This window comes from Lactuca virosa, chromosome 8 (assembly GCF_052849685.1).
Source record: "Lactuca virosa cultivar CGN04683 chromosome 8, Lactuca_virosa_CGN04683_v6, whole genome shotgun sequence".
Taxonomy (NCBI): domain Eukaryota; kingdom Viridiplantae; phylum Streptophyta; class Magnoliopsida; order Asterales; family Asteraceae; genus Lactuca; species Lactuca virosa.
Genome location: NC_136433.1, coordinates 23,025,646 through 23,046,072, shown reverse-complemented (window position 1 = coordinate 23,046,072; position 20,427 = coordinate 23,025,646). Strand labels below are relative to the sequence as shown.

General features: G+C 37.1%; 1 protein-coding gene and 1 long non-coding RNA gene across 2 annotated transcripts; both read right to left on the bottom strand.

Moving 5' to 3' along the window:
* Positions 1–8,409: 8,409 nt before the first annotated feature.
* LOC145131231 (uncharacterized) lies at positions 8,410–9,133 on the bottom strand. Its single transcript, XR_013717779.1, has 2 exons — positions 9,073–9,133; positions 8,410–8,508 (listed from the first exon to the last, which is right to left on the bottom strand). It is a non-coding gene; the product is annotated as an uncharacterized LOC145131231 (long non-coding RNA).
* Positions 9,134–12,761: 3,628 nt separating this feature from the next.
* On the bottom strand, positions 12,762–14,267 carry LOC145133054 (protein SOSEKI 5-like). Its single transcript, XM_079067996.1, has 3 exons — positions 13,777–14,267; positions 13,546–13,615; positions 12,762–13,448 (listed from the first exon to the last, which is right to left on the bottom strand). Exons 1-3 carry the CDS (start codon positions 14,051–14,053, stop codon positions 12,833–12,835), a joined length of 963 nt encoding a protein of 320 aa, XP_078924122.1. The 5' UTR covers positions 14,054–14,267; the 3' UTR covers positions 12,762–12,832.
* Between the last annotated feature and the right edge of the window lie 6,160 nt (positions 14,268–20,427).

Genomic DNA, 20,427 nt, shown 5'->3' with positions numbered 1-20,427 from the left:
TTCTTGGATTTCAATCTATTTTATCTGTATTGTTCGTATGTTCATATTTGAGTGTAGATTAGGTTGAGACTTGATTAGGTATTGTGTATTGAGATTTCAGTTGTAAGTTGATAAAAAAAAACAATTTGGTTCTTCCTTTAATAAAAGAAATGATTATGTTGGGAATGTGATTTTGAACTTTCTAAACTTATCGATAGAGTTTAGCGCTGACTGAATGAGTTAAAGTTAAAAAGACTTCAATAATAATAGAAGTGATAGTTATAAAAATAACGTGATTTTATTAAATTATAGAAACTAACTTAAAATAATTCACAAAATGACTCCAGAATCATAAATATGTCATTTTGGACCCGAATATGTAACATTCGCATTTCAGGTACTTCTCTTTTTGCCCTCAACTTAAAACTTTTAGCTTTTGGGTCCCTGGCTAGTACGATGGGCATACGTTGTCACACCCCGATCCTTGTCGGAATCGATCAAGACGTGATATATTGTTCAAAGTCTCATGACAACTATGTTATAATATGATTAGATTCAATTAAGTACTAAGTATGCAAACAAGATCCGCAACATACAAATACAAATCCAAATACGAACAACATTTATTACATCAAATTTAAATAGTCTTGTGGATTTCTAAGGCACAACCTATTTTTCATCAACTTCATTCTTCAAATATGCATCATGGGTAAAAACAGGTCAACTACGAGAGTTGGTGAGTAATCTAATTTTAGTAGAGAAAATTGTGAAGTTGAAACATTTATAATTTGAAATTTGTTTTCTTTTGAAGTCGGCAAACAATTGTATTTGAGATAACGGTTTATAAATCAAAATTTGATTAACAAATGATAACAACAACAATAAGTCCTCACCCTATATATACATATGTATATATATAAATATATATAGGATGGAGCATCTAATCATCAAACACACTCAACCACGTGCGATCAATCACCTTAGCGTCCCAAGGCGGGGTGGTCAACCCAATAGCGCTATTATTGTCCATAACGTACCTCAAGAATACGGGCATAGTCATGGAGATTAGACTAAAAATGGTAATGCACTACAAGTACATGTAGCGTAAACAAACTATAGTTATACAATTAATGACTCACGTATAAATGTCCCAACAATGTCTCAATTGTGATAAAACAATAAAATGAAGTTCGAACATATTAGAACCACATGATACACCCCAAAAGTATTGAAAATTATAAAATATGGGGTAGATTACTCACATTAGTCCCAAAACGAAATGCGTGTGTCGTACGATAGACGGTTCGGGTCAAAATGGCGTAGAACCTAATATAATTAATAGTTTTGGTTTAGGAACTGCTAAACGAGAATAGAGTATTAATACAAATAATTAGACACATATTCTTATATTAGATGAATTAACAATAATTCATTTTGATCAAAATATTAAGGTATTCATTTGTTAAATGAATTTTAAATTGAATTAATTACTTTGCATAATTAATTTATATTTTCAATTTAGGCCAGATTTTAATAATTTCCTATTAAAATAATAACTTGCCCAATTATAATTATTTACATATTTTAACAATTATTTATATGAAATAATCATTAAAATGTATTTTTACATGCTTAAATACTTAGGAAAATGGTTTTAAATAGTAAACAGTATTGAAAAATTATGAAATTATTATTTCATACAATATTAATTACTGTAAAATTTTTATATTTTTCTGAACTGTTTTAGTATTTATTTAATACTTTAATGATTAAACAACAACAAAATCCGTGAAAAATAATAAATGATTCCCAAAAATTCTGTAAAATTAACCATAGTTTTATAACATGATATAGAGCCCATTGTATAAGTTTCGGATATTTGTGACTATGGGAAGTATTTTTTATATATTTCATTATTAATTAATCAATAAAATCATAAATAATAGTAAACAGTAATATAAATGCATGAAACTTCATAAATTATGTTTAATCAATATATAGGTCATCCCAGAATTTTCTCAGAATTTATTGAATGCAAAAAGTATTTTATGTGAATTATTGCCCTACTTTATTGCAATAATTATAGTAATTCAATAAAAATAAGTTATTTTCTGAAAATTTCCAGAACTTCTTATTTTATTGATGGGACTCTGAGAAAAATCAGGTTTATGCATAAAATGAGTTTTAGATAGTTTGGTGGATTTAATTTGTTTCTTGTATGAATTTGAAACTTTTAACAACATACCTTGATGAATGCTTCAAGAAGGATGAAGATTTGAGTATAATAGATTGTTCTTGGCTGGAATATGAGTATTTTTTGTATGAATTTCGAGATTGAGAGTGAGAGAAAGAATAGAGAAGGTTTAAGTGGTGAAGAGAATAATGTGTTGGGAGAAAAAAGAAAGGAAAGTGCATGGGAGGTGTGAGTGGGAGACCATGGGAATAATCTTTTTGCTTTTGGTGGTCTTCATAATTTCCCACTAACACAAGCATCTTTTACATAATTAATATAAGGGTTTTATAAAATTTAATGTAAAGTTTATAAAAATAGAGTTTTATAAAATTTAATGTAAAGTTTATAAAAATGGAGTTTTATAAAAGATAGGTTATTATTTGATTATAACAATCTACTTTGATTTGAAGTTTAATTATAGCATTCAAGTTTGATTCTTTTAATTTAATTAGAGCATTATACTTTGATTTGATTTTAATATGGTATCATAATTTAATTTGATTATAGTTATAACGTTGTACTATACTATGTTGCTATTAACGTCAATTTATATCGTAGTGTATGGGTTTTGATCCTATTAGCGTCAAGTAATCTTGAGTAGGGTTTATTAAATTTCCAATTGGGTTGGGTTGACCCGAATCCATTTTAGGCGGATGTCACAATCTCCCCTACTTTAGGAAATTTCGTCCCGAAATTTAAGAAGAGAGTACCTTAAGAGAAAAGTTGTGGGTATTTGGTACGCATATGATCCTCACGCTCCCATGTATACTCAGGTCCACGTGCCGACTGCCACCTGACCTTAACCAGGGGAATGCGACTTCTTTTGAGTTGCTTTTCCTTTCGGTCGGCAATTTCCAAGGGTTTCTCGATAAATTGCATTGTCTCGTCGATTTGGATATCCTCGAGAGGAACATGAAGGTTCTCGTCTGCTAAACACTTCTTGAGGTTGGCTATATGAAATACTGGGTGAACTTTCTTAAGCTCTGTTGGTAGATCCAACTCGTAGGCTACTGGTCCGATCCTTTTTATGATCTTAAACGGGCCTACGTAGCGTGGTGCCAATTTACCCTTGCGTCCAAATCGAACCACACCTTTCCATGGGGACACTTTTAACATGACCATGTCACCCATGGTAAATTCAAGCGGTTTGCGTCGCTTTTCGGCATAACTCTTTTGTCGGCTACGAGCTGCGAGAAGGTTATCGCGAATCTGAGTGATTTTGTCGGTTGTTTCCTGGATAAGCTCAGGACCAACGATTGGAGAATCCACTGTTGCGCGAACACGTGGGACTCACCAATTTCATGCCAGCAAATAGGAAATCGGCATTTACGGCCATACAATGCCTCAAATGGTGGCATCTTGATGCTAGAATGATAACTGTTATTATAGGAGAATTCCACCAACAGTAAATGAGAGTCCCAGTTTCCTCCGAAATCCAAGACACACGCCCTCAACATATCTTCGAGTGTTTGAATAGTCCTCTCATATTGACCATCGGTCTGAGGATGATAGGCGGTACTGAGATCGAGGCGGGTTCCCATGGCTGTTTGAAGTGATTGCCAAAACCGAGAGAGAAATCTCCCATCACGATCTGAAATGATGCTGAGAGGAATGCCATGCCGACTAACTATCTCGTTGATGTAAATCCGAGCAAGTTTTTCGACTTTGAAATTTTCACGGATGGGAAGGAAATGAGCGGATTTGGTCAAACGGTCAATGATTATCCAAATGTTGTCGTGTCCTTTTGTGGTACGAGGAAGTTTGGTTACGAAATCCATGGCGATCGCTTCCCACTTCCACCTGGGGATTTCTGGTTGGACCAATAGTCCAGAGGGTCGTTGATGTTCTACTTTGACCCTGGAACATGTAAGACATTTGGCCATGAATAAAGCAATATCCTTTTTCATTCCAGACCACCAATAATTGGTTCTCAGGCCATGATACATCTTGTCAGTGCCCGGATGAATGGAATATCGGGTTTTATGGATTTCTTCCATCAGGAATATACGAAGATTGTCACGATCTGGGATCTAGATGCGATCTTGATAATAGAAAATACCATCAGATTTAGTTTCCAACTCCCCATCAATTCCCGTGGGCATGTCATTTTCGTTAATTGCCGAGTGTTGGGCTCCTCGAATTCGGTCGCTGAGATTGTACAAGATAGGAGAACATATTAGATGAAATGCATGGGCATGTTCTTTTCGGCTTAACGCGTCGGCTACGACGTTTTCCTTGCCCGGATGATAGCGTATTTCACACTCGTAATCATTTAGGAGCTCGACCCATCGTCTTTGCCTCATATTGAGTTCCTTTTGATTAAGAATATGTTGCAAGCTCTTGTGGTAGGTGAAAATTACGCATTTAGTGCTGTAAAGGTAATGCCTCCAAATTTTAAGAGCGAAAACCACGGCACCGAGCTCCAAATCATGAGTCGTATAATTCCTTTCGTGGATTTTGAGTTGTCGTGATGCGTAAGCTATAACCTTTCCCTTTTACATCAAAACACAACCTAGACCGAGATTGGAGGCATCGCAGAATACCACGAAATCTTCGGATCCTTCAGGGAGTGTAAGAATTGGAGCGTCACACAAACTTTGTTTAAGGGTTTGGAAAGCGTATTCCTGCTTGGGTCCCCAATCAAATGGTGTACCCTTGCAAGTGAGAGAAGTAAACGGTAAAGCAATCTTTGAGAAATTTGAAATGAAATGCCGGTAATAGCCGGCTAAACCGAGGAAGGACCGAATTTCCTTGGGGGTACGTGGGGCTTTCCAATTCTGGACTGCTTCAACTTTTGCGGGATCGACTAAAATACCCTTGTCACTTACAATATGACCAAGGAATTGTACCTCATTTAACCAAAACTCGCATTTCGAAAATTTGGCGTAGAGCCGATTTCCTTGCAACGTTTGGAGAGTTAGGCGAAGGTGTCTTTCATGCTCTGCCTTTGTCTTGGAGTAAATGAGGATGTCATCAATAAAGACGATAACAAAACGGTCGAGATAAGGTTTAAATACCCGATTCATCAAGTCCATGAATACACCAGGGGCATTTGTTAGGCCGAAAGGCATAACAGTGAACTCGTAATGACCATAGCGGGTTCGGAAAGCGGTTTTGGGGATGTCTTCTTCCCGTACTCGAAGTTGGTGATAACCCGAGCGAAGGTCAATTTTGGAGAAGCATGAAGCCCCTTGAAGCTGATCAAAAAGGTCGTCGATCCGAGGTAACGGATATCGGTTCTTGATGGTTAATTTATTTAACTCCCGATAATCGATACACATACGAAACGAACCATCTTTCTTTTTGATGAAGAGAACCGGGGCTCCCCAGGGTGAAGTACTAGGGCTGATAAATCCCTTATCGGTTAATTCTTGGAGCTGACTTGCCAATTCTTGCATCTCGGCTGGAGCCAACCGATATGGAGACTTGGCTATGGGAGTAGCCTCAGGAACAAGATCGATGCGGAACTCTAGCTCACGTACTGGAGGGAGTCCAGATACGTCATCAGGAAAGATGTCGGGAAAGTCTCGTACTATCGGAATATCTTCGATCTTCTTTTCTTTGACCTTTGTTTCCACCACATGGGCTAAGAAAGCCATATATTCTTTTCGTAGATATGATCGAGCTTGAGTACATGACATAAGACTAAGCTTTTTCGAATGAGTCTCGCCATAAATACGAAGACTTTGATCGTCGGCGAGAGGAATACGAATGAACTTATCGTAACATACTATTTCAGCATGGTTTTGGGATAGCCAATCCATTCCTACGATGATGTCGAAGCTACCAAGTTCCATAGGAACTAAATTGACAGAAAATTTATGACCGCAAAAATCGAAAGTGCAATCTTGGATGACTGCATTGAGTGAAACGTATTTTCCATCGGCGACTTCTACGGTAAAGTACTCATCAAGAATCGTGCGATATGTGTGAAGTGTGGGCTCAAATTCCAAAGACACAAAACTTTTATCGGCACCTGAATCAAAAAGTACTGACACGTAGCAATCATTTATGAGAAACGTACCATTTACGACCTTGTTATCGGTCTTTGCTTGGGTTGCGGTAATGACAAAGGCTCGGCCTTTGGGAGCTGGAACCTGCATTGTTGGATTTGCCTAGGCTTGGGTGTTGATGATATTGACTAGCCTAGGACACGCGTTTCTGAAATGGGTGGGGCACCACAGTTGAAGCATGTTCCAGTTGGATACTGGGTTTGTGTTTGCTGATTTGAGGGTAGATAGAGTGGTCGCTGAGTTTTTTGTGCATGACATGTGTCCGCCAAGTGGCCATAGCGACCACAATTCGTACAGAGGCGACACGGGCTGGTGGTCATATGGTGATAGTTACAGTGGTTACAGAGGGGGTGAGGTCCGGTATACGGCTTTTTATTCGGTTGGGCTTGTGGGGTGACTTGGGTGATAGGAGTACCAGGGGTAATAACAGCATGGTTGTGGTGATGACTTTTCCGCTTCTTTTTGTCATGTCGGTGGGAGGACTCGGACTTGACAATTAGGGGGGTCTCAGGGGTCGGCTTTTCAGTTGACATCTTTGAACCCTTGCGTGGGAGGACACCATCGTTCATATTGTCCTCGTTGAGTTGACCTGTTATTTTAATGGCGGATTCTAGGGTAGATGGCCTGCTGCTGGTCACCGAATCACGGATCTGGCGTGGTAACCCTTTGATGTAGCGGCATATTGCATTTTTCATAGGTTGAACCATGTGAGGTAGGAGTCTCGAGAGATCATGGAATCTATTGGTGTAGGTCGCGTTGTCGCCTCCCACCTGTTTCAGATTCCAGAATTCATCCTCGAGAGTTTGCAATTCGCTGTCAGGGCAGAACTTCTCCATCCTGCGTTCCTTTAGTTTTGACCAGGTCATTCCCAAGGCAACAGCCTCTCCTTTTGCCCGTTTTTCTAGGTTCCACCATGTGAGAGCATAACCTTGGAGGCACCCTGTAGCATGACGGACCATCAGGTCCTCCGGACACTCGCTATGGATGAAAGTACTCTCCATTTCTTCAATCCATGTGAGGAGTGCAGTGGCACCATCGATGCCTTTGAAGTAAGGCGGATTGCAGTTACGAAAGTGCTTGAACGAGCAACGAGGAGTGGTTGCTGGAGCTTGTGGCTGAAGAGAATGAAGTTGGGTTGCAATTGTTGGGATGACGTTTGCTACCTCCTTGGCGATAAGGGCAGCTAGCCTTCGGTTGTTGCGAGCAGCGTATGGGGGTCGTAATGCCATCTACGAGAAACACGCATATGGACTTGTGAGTTATTTGTAAATTGATTATGGAAATAAAGTTTTTAGACATTGTTGGGTAAAATAATTGTAAAACACTTGTTGGGCCATGGTTAGGAGTGTTGGGCACCTTTTGGGCTTTCCATGGTTACTAAATGTGAAACATGTAGCACTTGCGTGGGCCCCCACAAAACTAAGTTTTCACATGTCTTTCCCACTACTAGGCCCATTAGGGAACTTAATAGTCCAATGAGTTGGCCATTTTGGAGTGTATCCTTTCGGATACGTTTGATAAGGTCGGGTATTTTGATGGCTCAAAAGTAATGTGAATGACGAGCTTTGACCTATAGGTTTGGGAACTCTCGCCTTTGGTCCCCAGATAAGCAAACTGGTCCTTCGTTTGATTGGGATGTATACGAATGCTTGCCTAGTCAGGACTTTCGGGCTACCGGAACCTCCCCCTTCCAGTTACTACGCGTCCATTACTATGATCCTACCCAACTAGAGTGGATGACTTTGAATTTCCCATGAGCTCTAAGGAATATATATGTATATACATTTTTTTAAACCACTTGAATATGTGTGTGATTTTCAGAGAAATAGGAGAATATTCACCAGTGTATGCACACATATAAGTGTCAGGAGTAATACGTATGCACTTAAGGGAGCAATTAACACACAAAGGTATTCCTAGGATTTTCTAAGTGTGAATTGCATGCAGTTGTGTGTGCATTTTATAAACTAGCATACGAGAGGACCCTAGAGGCTATAGACTAGGTCAAGGCAATTAACCTAATTCCCTATAGTCAAGGGCTCTGATACCAATCTGTCATACCCCGATCCTTGTCGGAATCGATCAAGGCGTGATATATTGTTCAAAGTCTCATGACAACTATGTTATAATATGATTAGATTCAATTAAGTACTAAGTATGCAAACAAGATCCACAACATACAAATACAAATCCAAATACGAACAACATTTATTACATCAAATTTAAATAGTCTTGTGGATTTCTAAGGCACAACCTATTTTTCATCAACTTCATTCTTCAAATCTGCATCATGGGTAAAAACAGGTCAACTACGAGAGTTGGTGAGTAATCTAATTTTAGTAGAGAAAATTGTGAAGTTGAAACATTTATAATTTGAAATTTGTTTTCTTTTGAAGTCGGCAAACAATTGTATTTGAGATAACGGTTTATAAATCAAAATTTGATTAACAAATGATAACAACAACAATAAGTCCTCACCCTATATATACATATGTATATATATAAATATATATAGGATGAAACATCTAATCATCAAACACACTCAACCACGTGCGATCAATCACCTTAGCGTCCCAAGGCGGGGTGGTCAACCCAATAGCGCTATTATTGTCCATAACGTACCTCAAGAATACGGGCATAGTCATGAAGATTAGACTAAAAATGGTAATGCACTACAAGTACATGTAGCGTAAACAAACTATAGTTATACAATTAATGACTCACGTATAAATGTCCCAACAATGTCTCAATTGTGATAAAACAATAAAATGAAGTTGGAACATATTAGAACCACATGATACACCCCAAAAGTATTGAAAATTATAAAATATGGGGTAGATTACTCACATTAGTCCCAAAACGAAATGCGTGTGTCGTACGATAGACGGTTCGGGTCAAAATGGCGTAGAACCTAATATAATTAATAGTTTTGGTTTAGGAACTGCTAAACGAGAATAGAGTATTAATACAAATAATTAGACACATATTCTTATATTATATTCTTATATTAGATGAATTAACAATAATTCATTTTGATCAGAATATTAAGGTATTCATTTGTTAAATGAATTTTAAATTGAATTAATTACTTTGCATAATTAATTTATATTTTCAATTTAGGCCAGATTTTAATAATTTCCTATTAAAATAATAACTTGCCCAATTATAATTATTTACATATTTTAACAATTATTTATATGAAATAATCATTAAAATGTATTTTTACATGCTTAAATACTTAGGAAAATGGTTTTAAATAGTAAACAGTATTGAAAAATTATGAAATTATTATTTCATACAATATTAATTACTGTAAAATTTTTATATTTTTCTGAACTGTTTTAGTATTTATTTAATACTTTAATGATTAAACAACAATAAAATCCGTGAAAAATAATAAATGATTCCCAAAAATTCTGTAAAATTAACCATAGTTTTATAACATGATATAGAGCCCATTGTATAAGTTTCGGATATTTGTGACTATGGGAAGTATTTTTTATATATTTCATTATTAATTAATCAATAAAATCATAAATAATAGTAAACAGTAATATAAATGCATGAAACTTCATAAATTATGTTTAATCAATATATAGGTCATCCCAGAATTTTCTCAGAATTTATTGAATGCAAAAAGTATTTTATGTGAATTATTGCCCTACTTTATTGCAATAATTATAGTAATTCAATAAAAATAAGTTATTTTCTGAAAATTTCCAGAACTTCTTATTTTATTGATGGGACTCTGAGAAAAATCAGGTTTATGCATAAAATGAGTTTTAGATAGTTTGGTGGATTTAATTTGTTTCTTGTATGAATTTGAAACTTTTAACAACATACCTTGATGAATGCTTCAAGAGGGATGAAGATTTGAGTATAATAGATTGTTCTTGGCTGGAATATGAGTATTTCTTGTATGAATTTCGAGATTGAGAGTGAGAGAAAGAATAGAGAAGGTTTAAGTGGTGAAGAGAATAATGTGTTGGGAGAAAAAAGAAAGGAAAGTGCATGGGAGGTGTGAGTGGGAGACCATGGGAATAATCTTTTTGCTTTTGGTGGTCTTCATAATTTCCCACTAACACAAGCATCTTTTACATAATTAATATAAGAGTTTTATAAAATTTAATGTAAAGTTTATAAAAATAGAGTTTTATAAAATTTAATGTAAAGTTTATAAAAATGGAGTTTTATAAAAGATAGGTTATTATTTGATTATAACAATCTACTTTGATTTGAAGTTTAATTATAGCATTCAAGTTTGATTCTTTTAATTTAATTAGAGCATTATACTTTGATTTGATTTTAATATGGTATCATAATTTAATTTGATTATAGTTATAACGTTGTACAATACTATGTTGCTATTAACGTCAATTTATATCGTAGTGTATGGGTTTTGATCCTATTAGCGTCAAGTAATCTTGAGTAGGGTTTATTAAATTTCCAATTGGGTTGGGTTGACCCGAATCCATTTTAGGCGGATGTCACATACGTTGGGTGTATTGGGCCGATAGTTTGGTCGCGGAGGCATCCATGTACGCTGGGCGTACGACCACCTGGGACAAACCTTAATTTTTAGGGTTTGAGCCCTATTTAATTACCTTAAGTTACTATGGGACCTTTTTATGACCAGTCTCCACCTCTCTATACCCTGAGAACGAAACCCTAGTTGCCATTTGAGTGTTTTGAGCTTGGAAGTGACCTTTGAGGGTATTTTTGGTGATCTTGAAGGAAATTGAGCTCTTGAAAGTTGCATTGGTGTAGTTGAAGCTTGTGGATTCAGAACCATCACCAACTTGGAAAGCTTTTGGAGGTATAAAGCTTTTAACTTAATGGTTCTTTATGATAAATCTAGTTTAGGGCTTGATTTTGTGCATTTTATGGTCCCTTAAGTCATGCTTGGGAGTATGAGCTACTCCAGAAGCTAGGGATGGTAGATCTTAGCATTTATGAGGTTCCTTGTGCATAAAAATGCTATCTTGATGTGTTATATTGGACCATGCATGAGTTAGGGCTCTTATTATGGGTCTTAATGGTCAAAAACGAGTATTGGGTCCTATTAAGTATCGGGCGTACTCCTTAGTACGTTGCGTGTACTGGGTTAGCAGCCCGCTTCCAGGTCAACGCGCGTACGCGGGGCGTACGCCTAGCTGTGGGCCTCCTTCGATTTTGGGTCACTCATGGGCTATAGGATTTTGGGCCTTGAATATCTTATGGACGTGGGCCATTTTAGAGCATTGAGTGTTACTTAGTTTGGGCCATTTGAGGAAGAGTAAAATGGTCTTTTATCCTTGGAGTCGATAATTGTGAATTTAAAGTCTCGGTTATGGTTTGACCCTAATTATTAATTAGGGTATTATTTGATGATATCTAGTACGAAGATTTCCCGGATCAGCAGTCTGAGATTTTATCTGATTTTTCAGCAGTTTGAGGTGAGTTTCCTCCCAGTGCTTAGCGGGTCGAAGGCACCAATGTCGACCCATGGATTATGGTTATCTGAATGCTAGTTGTTTTTGTAACCTTGCATGTGTGTATGTATTGTACATATGTCGGGCGGGGCCTGATGGGTGTGATGGGTGGGGCCTGATAGGAGTGATGAGCGGGGCCCATCACATGATACATACAGATCTATTTCGAGCAGCGCTCGATGTCGGACGGGGCCCAATGGTTGTCGGACATGACTCATTATATGTTTGATATGTATGGTATGAGGTATTTTGGGGAACTTAATAAGCTTCGTGCTTACATTTTTCAATTTATGTTTCAGGTACTTCCGGATCGAAGGGGAAAAGCTCGGGATGATCACATCGCACACACCATGATTTCCGCCTTATTTGACTTTGATGTATTAGGATGATTGATTGACATACTCTGATTTTCCTTTATGGTTTTATGAATACGTTTGGTTGATAGTTTTATTATTATGAAAACGAAATTTTTGGTTTAAAATTTTGGGACGTTAAAGAATACCAATGAATTTTACCTACTCATACAGTCCCCTTTTTAAAGAGGCCCGAAATGTGATATCCACTACATATAGGAACAACATTAAAATTCTCTCAACGATTTCAACAAAAGAATTAAGATCCTCCTTCAAAGGAGATTAGGATGAACGAGGTCGGTTCTATACTTTTTGATTCCACATTTTATAGTTTTTGTAGTTAGAAATCTAAAAAACAAAAATTCAGAAATAAGAACCTTATTTTGAAATCCGAAGAATATTTCATAAATGGTATCTTTTTTTTATTAACTTTTTTTCCTATGTCTTTGGTAGTATTTAAGTTATATGAGTCATGTTTAGATTTGTAAATAGTTTAAAAATAATGAAAACATTGTCCGAAATGAAAATCTGGTCCGGTAGTCCCAAATGAGGGTATGAGTGCCATTTTTGGTATTTTGTAGTTAGTTATGACTTACGACGCAGCTCATATAACTTTGAGTGATTTGCATGCACTAAAATATGTTGAATGAATATGAAATCTGAATCAGCTAAACTGTACATGTAAAAAATTTACTACAAAATTCAAATGTGCTTTTAATAATTTTCAAACACGAATGTTCACAAAACTGAAAACTGGTTACTAAATCGTGTTACATTTATGATTCATATTTGTAAAGCTTTTATCATACACGCGACCTGCTTGTCTGCCTGACACGCTTGATCCTGCTTACTTTCCACAGGCCTGACATGTCTAGATGAGTCAGCTCCACAAGTAAACAGCTGCATCAAAACCTGTGAAACTTTCATCCTACCACTCCCACCATGCCGATCCTCCGTCGTCTCTATCACCTTCTCCGATTGATCAACGTATCTCGATCCATTCACCGCCTCTGAAACCTCCGAGCTCGAATTCGAAGGCGGCGGAGATGGTATCTCCTCGGTACTTAGCTCCACAGTCACGTGTTCCTGACGCCCCTGCTCCTCCGTTTGCGTCGCCGCATCAGGAGCGAACTTCGCCGCGAGCTCTCTATTCGATTCGCATTTCACGACCAAACATTCCTGCGGATTGTCGAACGAGCTCCATGATTGATTCCTTCTGACGACCGCCGGTGCCGTCGTAGAGCCAAAATTGTCGCCGGAGTGGTACGTCTCCGACTGATTTTGACACGTCTGTGTTTGGAGAAGCTCTGAACCTTTAAGGACGTAATCATGGCCGTTGGTCGGTTGGATCAAATCGTCTTCCGATGCGTCGTGCCATACGTATCCGCTTTTGTAGCTCCTAATTTTTTGTTCCAGAAAATAAGAAATGAATCAACAGGAAAACAAACTGAACTTCATTGATTATCGTCTTCTAATTTAGGCAAATGTGTTCGTACCTTTTGAAGGACCATGAATAAATGTTCGCTATTCCTTTTCCTCTGTGACAATTCAAGGTGTTCATAACATCTGCAAAACAACAACAGTTGTAATCGTACTTGAACAGGACAAAAATAAATATACATAGAAGCTAATTACTAGGTTTTCATGAGTCCTGAGGAATTTATTGTATCAATAAATGGAAATTCCAACATATCCTGTTGAAATTAAACCACAGAAAACTCGATTACCTCTTAGATAGAGACCATGAGATGAAGAGAGAGGGACATCGATGAGATGAGGATGTTCAAGCTGACCATTCCGAGATAGGTAATACAGAACCGGAACTTTTCTGGCGTGCACCACCGCAGATGACGCCAACGTTTTAGAATTAGGTTCAATACAAACCGGACTTCTACCAGAAGCGCCATTGTTGAGGATCAGGCCTCCGTTTCCAGGTTTTTGATTACGAGTCCAACTCTTCCTGGGGATTCGTAACTCCTCGCTCAGTCTGGAACTTGCCGCCATTAAAAAAACAGAATGAAAGCTTACATGAAAGCATGTGAGGTGGTATATAAGATTGTTAGTTATATAGTAGCGTGGGAACTGGGGAGGCTATGAGAAGTAACAGTCGAACTGTGGGGAGGAGAGAATGTAGGGCGGTGGCACATCAATTAATTATTTAATTTTTCATAAATGTTATCTTAGTGTTGCCAAACCTTTATTTTTAGTTATTTGGGAAAATGAGTGGTCGACAGTTGCTAATTGAATTTGAACTTTTGACTGATTTCATATCTGAAATCATGTTATTTAACTGAATGATAAAAAATAACCATATTAAAACTTTATATAGTGAAAAAAAAAAACAATGGATTTTATTCTTGATTCCAAAAAAAACAATGAACTTTGATCCAATCGACTGAATACTCCAAAACAATTTAAAAGGAATCCAAGTAAAGAAAAGTGAATGCCAATTAAAGAAGCAGATACTTATAAAATTGATGATACTACACATACGGAGATAACATAATCAAAAAACATGAATTCACCATTGAGATAAGTTTTGATCGGAATTGGTGATACAACAAACAAATGAATCAATTCAAGCAAAAGGAATATTGAAGCTAACATAACAATAGTTGAATTCAACTCTTCCTCCTTAAGTTTCATTGAAGCCTATGTAAAAAGATTAAAAAAAAGACTATGAAGATGAAGTTCTTTGTTATATGTTGAACTTTACTTTACTCTTACATGCTTCCGCACGTTTTCTTTCTGAAGAATCCAACATTATATGCAAGTGAACCTTTTCTTTGACAAGGTCTTCAAGATTCTTTTGAAACCATTTTATACAAACCTTGGGTTGTTTAATATACTCTCTCATCCACTCATGTTTTCCTTAAAATACAAAAAATGAATTGATGATATACCATAAGTATAAAATGCAGGGATCTCTACAATAATTTCCTAAAAGCTTCCTAATTTTTATAGGAAATGATATGTTTAGCAAAAATGACTTTACAAAAACTAATTTTCAAAATAGAAAGCCATTTTATGATATTCACATGAACCAACACAAACTTTTGATGAAAATGATTAAAAGAAGGAGAGAAAGAGACCATGATCATATATTTCATACATGCCAATTTTTCTTTTAGACAGATCCATTCACTACACATTAAATCTTTCAAATATTGCATATATAATACTTAATTACTCATAGTAGTCTAGTATACCAATATGTATTAGGATATTATTTTGTCTTTCACAACGTTACACTATGAGAAACATGGAGACAAACAACACATGAACTGGAAGATAGATGTTTAATAATTTAGATTGGTCATTGTTAGATCAATTAGCCTTAACAATTGCAAGGATCACACTTGCACCCTTGTGCACCTTCAGTTACAAAGCTTCATCCACTTCCATCATCACACCTTCACATGATTCAAAACCTCAATCAACTTAAACTATCACAATCTTATATATGTTGATATCAATTCTCACAACTAATTAAGAAAAAATTGAATTTGGAGATCATGTGAGATGTACTACTTACATCTTCTTTGGTGTAACACCGTTGACGATCACGGGGGCAGTGGTGGAGATCTCGATGTTAGGATACATCCCACATCTGCAACAAGACATGATCGATTGAGAGGACGTGTAACACTCCAATCCAGGTATTCCATTGTTTACCCTTAAGTACTTCTTTTTGGCAAAAAAAATGTCCTCCCGTACGTTGGGCGTATATTTGGGTACGCTTAGCGTACACGTGAGTGTGCATCGGGTGGCTGAGGCTTGTACGCTGGGCGTACGAGCATGTACGCGGGGCGTACGTGGCAGATGACTAAAACCCTAATTCTTTGATTTGCACCCTATTTAAGCAACCTTATATAATTTAGACCAAACCCTAATCAGCCTCCATAGCTTCATTTCATCCTTAAACCCTATTTTTGCTAGAACTTATGAGATTTGAGCTTAAAGGTGTGTTTGGTGACTTATCTAGAAGGTGTTCAAGAAGAAGGTGGTGTTCTAGTCTTGATCAAGAAAGGAGCCTTTGGATCCTGCATCAAGAGAATCTTGGAGAGCTTTTGAAGGTAAAAAGATTGCATCTTGTCTATTCTCCTTGCTTGTTGAGTTAGGGTTTGCTAGAGTCCACTTTTGAGTCCATAGATCATCTCTTGGGAGTTTGGGCAACTCCAAATGTTAGGAAGGTTAGATCTAAGACTTTTGGACTTGTTTATGGTATAAAAATGCAAACTTGATTTCTTCTTTGACTCCATGCATGAGTTAAGACCTTTGGAAAGGTCTTAATAAAGTAGATTGAGTTGTTGGGATCATATATAGCATGCAAAGGCATAAAGTTGCCAACTATATGCCTTAGGACCATTATATCAACCAAGGTCTGGAATTTCAGTGAAGAGTTTGCATGCATTAAGCACTTAATGGATTTTGTGCATGAACGGTTTGTACGCTGGGCGTACTATGTTGTACGATGCGCGTACAACCCCTTAGCTCACTACGCTAAGCGTACAAAAGAGGTACGTTGGGCGTACGCTCTCAGGAAGTCTTGGGCCTTCGGTGGATTTCGAACCTTTGGGCCCTAAGTGTTTGGGCCTGGACTCGCTGGTGTTTTGGGCCTGGATTTATCATTTGGGCCATGGTTGGCATGATGGGCCTTTTTGGGCCTTGTGGCCCAATATAGAATTATATTTTAATGTTAGGCCCATTAGTGAAGGAAAGGCCTTTGGTCCATTATGAAGGGACTTGGACTTAGGTGTTGGACCCATGTCTAGGTTATGCCATATTTCTAACTAGGGTTATTTGCATATTGTTTAGTGTGAGATTATGGGCTAGTAGTCAAGCAACTTTTGTGTTCAGCCGATTGAGGTGAGTCTTCTCACTATACCAATGGGTCGAAGGCACCAACGCCGACCCATTACTTGATACACGATTTTTATAGTTGAATATGCAATGGTTTGTTATTTGGTATGCATCGTTTTATGTGAAGACCATGGGGGGCCCATGACACTTGGTAAGACCATGAGGGGGAGCCCAATGCCCTTGAGTATAAGACCATGGGGGTAGCCCATGACATCCCGGTTGAAGACCATGGAGGGAGTCCTTGGCAGATTTATGTGTATATGTGAATGGAATTATGTGGTTATGTGTTTTGTGTATTTTGGGAAACTCACTAAGTGTGTGCATACAATTTTGTTGGGTGTTTCAGGTACTTCTGGTTCTAAGGGCAAGGGCCCGACTTGATGGTGCAGCGTGCACTCTCCAGTATTTTCACACTAGTTGTTTTGGATACTCTGATCTTTTGAACAATGTGTTTATGTAATGGGATTTTGGAAAAAGATATATGAATGAGATTTCTAATTATTAAATGAAAATTTTTACCTGAACATTTGGGTTGTTACATGAAGGGTAGTCAGAGGCTGTGGAGGAAGACGACGGAGGCTATAGAATAGCTTTCTTCTTCCGAACTGCGCTTATGTGGAGACGATTGTATGGGGCATAACGGGAATTGAATATTTTCGAGGCGACGTGTTTCGATCCTTCACTCTAGCATAAGGGACTGAATCAACACATTTCTTTGGATCAAATCCAACCTTTTAGAGGATGTATCAAACATACAATTGAGTTTTTTGGACCCACTCCATCCACCATCTGGACCTAATTAGAAGGCAAATCAAACGAACCCTTATTAAGGTAATTATCTGTTTGTTTTGTTTATATTTAAGAACTTTTTTATTTTATTGACCAACGAAATTGTTTAAAGTGTTCAAATATTATTTTGTGACCTGCTATCTTAACTTACAGCTTATATGACATACGTGGCAAATTAAAACGGAAAATGACATAGAAGGGTAATTATCTATTTGTTTTGTTCACATTAGGCAAAATTTTATTTTTTGTTACAGAAAAATAGTTATGATATTTGCCACGAAAATATAACTATGGAATTTACGACGGAAAAATGGCTACAAAAATATGGTTCCAAAATTGCTATGAAAACATGACTACAAAATTTAGTATGAAATTATGGCTATGGAATTTGCTAAGGAAATGTCGCTACATAATAACATTTAAAAGTCCTTTAAAAATTAAAAATATTTTTAATTAAAAGTGACATCAAACAAAATAAAACATTGTTTAAAAGTAATTTAGATGATATCACAATCCATATCATGACATTTATTCAACCAATAAGTCTCTAAGTTATTTAAGGGTTAGATATCAAAAAGAAATATATAAAAGAGCATCAAAAAATATATTAAATATAACCCTTTTCCATCATAAACCATCAATAGAACAACATTTAATATATTTTATGGATAAAAATTACATATATACAAGTATGTAGTTTCTTCACATATATACTAGAGTATGAACTATATACAAGTATGCATGTAACATCCCAAAATTTATAGCCAAAAATTTCATTTTTAATTAAGTAAGTATAAAACAAAGTCTGAAACATCCATAGTGTTAACTCATTTCATAATCAAAAACCAGTATTTCAAATAACTAAAACATGTCATAGAAAGTATTATCAGAGTACAACTCCCAAAGATCTCATAATGCGGAAATCATAGTGTGATGCGCTGCGATCCTGCCGGCTCCTTTCCTTTTGAAAAAGAAGTACCTGAAACCAAAACTGAAAACTGTAAGCACGAAGCTTAGTGAGTTCCCCCATCATACCACATACCATACAAATAACATATTGTCAGACATATCTGGGTGCCCGCCCTACCCCTTCGGTCTCTTTCAACCGGTAACTGCTTAGCACATCTGGGTGTTGGCCTACCCCTTCGGTCTCATTCAACCGGTAAAACCAACGGGATAACTGGTAAAACCAGAAGCACTTACCCACCACGAGTCATGGTACTCGAACCATGTTATCTCCTTTCAATCTGCTACTTAGAACCTATGGAACTCTCCCTGTTTCGAGTATGGGTCCTCTGCTTTCAGTAGTACGGGCCCATACTACCTGCCACATCTACCCATACTTTCCACACGGATCGTCCCAGATTTCCTAAGTAGCTGCTCAACCTTCTCGATCATCAATCCCGTTAAACCTGGTCGTTCCCCGGCGAATACTCTAATCTATCAGCGTACTCATCTGACTAAGGTCACTCCCTAGGCTCTTCCTAGGTTATCACACTTCTCTGCCATCAGCTGTTGAAGAACTCCTTATGATGCCAGCCATCTACCTCCTGAATATCGTCATATTCACTTAGTAGCTGACTCCCATCATCCAGAGTTCCACAAAGCATGAAGCAAGCAGAATTCCGGCCTCGAATAATCTCCACCCGCACACAAAACCACTCTAGTTTACAACTCTATCTGCTCTACTCACACTCAAAACGTGTCACCGAACTCAAACAACTCTACCCCAAGCGGGTATCTAACTACTCTCTTAGTAGGCTCCTCCGATGCTCATCTAGGTATCTCTCCTAGATTACTCCTCTACTTGAAGCTCTATCCCTGAAATATTATTGTTGGATACTCTTACTCCGCACATACTCAAAGCACATCACAGATAACAGCAATTCCTAGGCTAAGGGATCACAAATCAGGCAACTCTAGCCCTATTATATGGAGTACCAAGCCTATCATCTAGCATGCATCACTAATATATCAATAATAACTCATAACACAAATAAGTAATGGTACTTTGGGAAATCACCGTTCGGGCTCTGGATGATTGTACACATCGCTCCTTCTCGTTTTCTCTTAAAAACTCTTGTTCGTTTTAGAAAAATCATTTCTTTTGAAATTTTTTCTCAAATCCCCAGTTTGAGTCCAGGCATACCCGAAAGTGTATCTGAATCCCTAAAACCAAGGCTCTGATACCAACTTGTAACACCGTAAATTTTCAAATAAAATTTTCATTTAAAACCGCATAATTCTCATAACAAATTTCACGAAAATCTCATTTATTTAATTTACAAATCGCAACTCCAAAATTGTTTGCTTCAAATCCAGGATCCTCAAAACATAACTCTTTCACTGGTGTGTACAAACAAGTCGGTGCCTTCCCGCAATCCTAAGAAACCTGAAACACATAATGTTGGATTAATGTCTAAGTCCATAACTATAATTGGTAAGACTTGACCCGACCCGGCATGGTCCATTTGGGTTGCATGGCATCATGCATTTGGATAGACTATAATGAGAGAAATAACACTTAAGGTTGGTTAATATATTATAAGTTCTAATATATTAATAAGGTTATTTAATTAGTATTTATCAAGAATTAATTTGGAATTAATTAAGTGATCAAAAGGAGACTAATTAAATATATGGGTTGATTGTGTAAATCATTCATTCTTATATATGTGGGCTTGTGATCCAAGATTCCTTATGTTGGACTAAGTCCATGGGGTGAC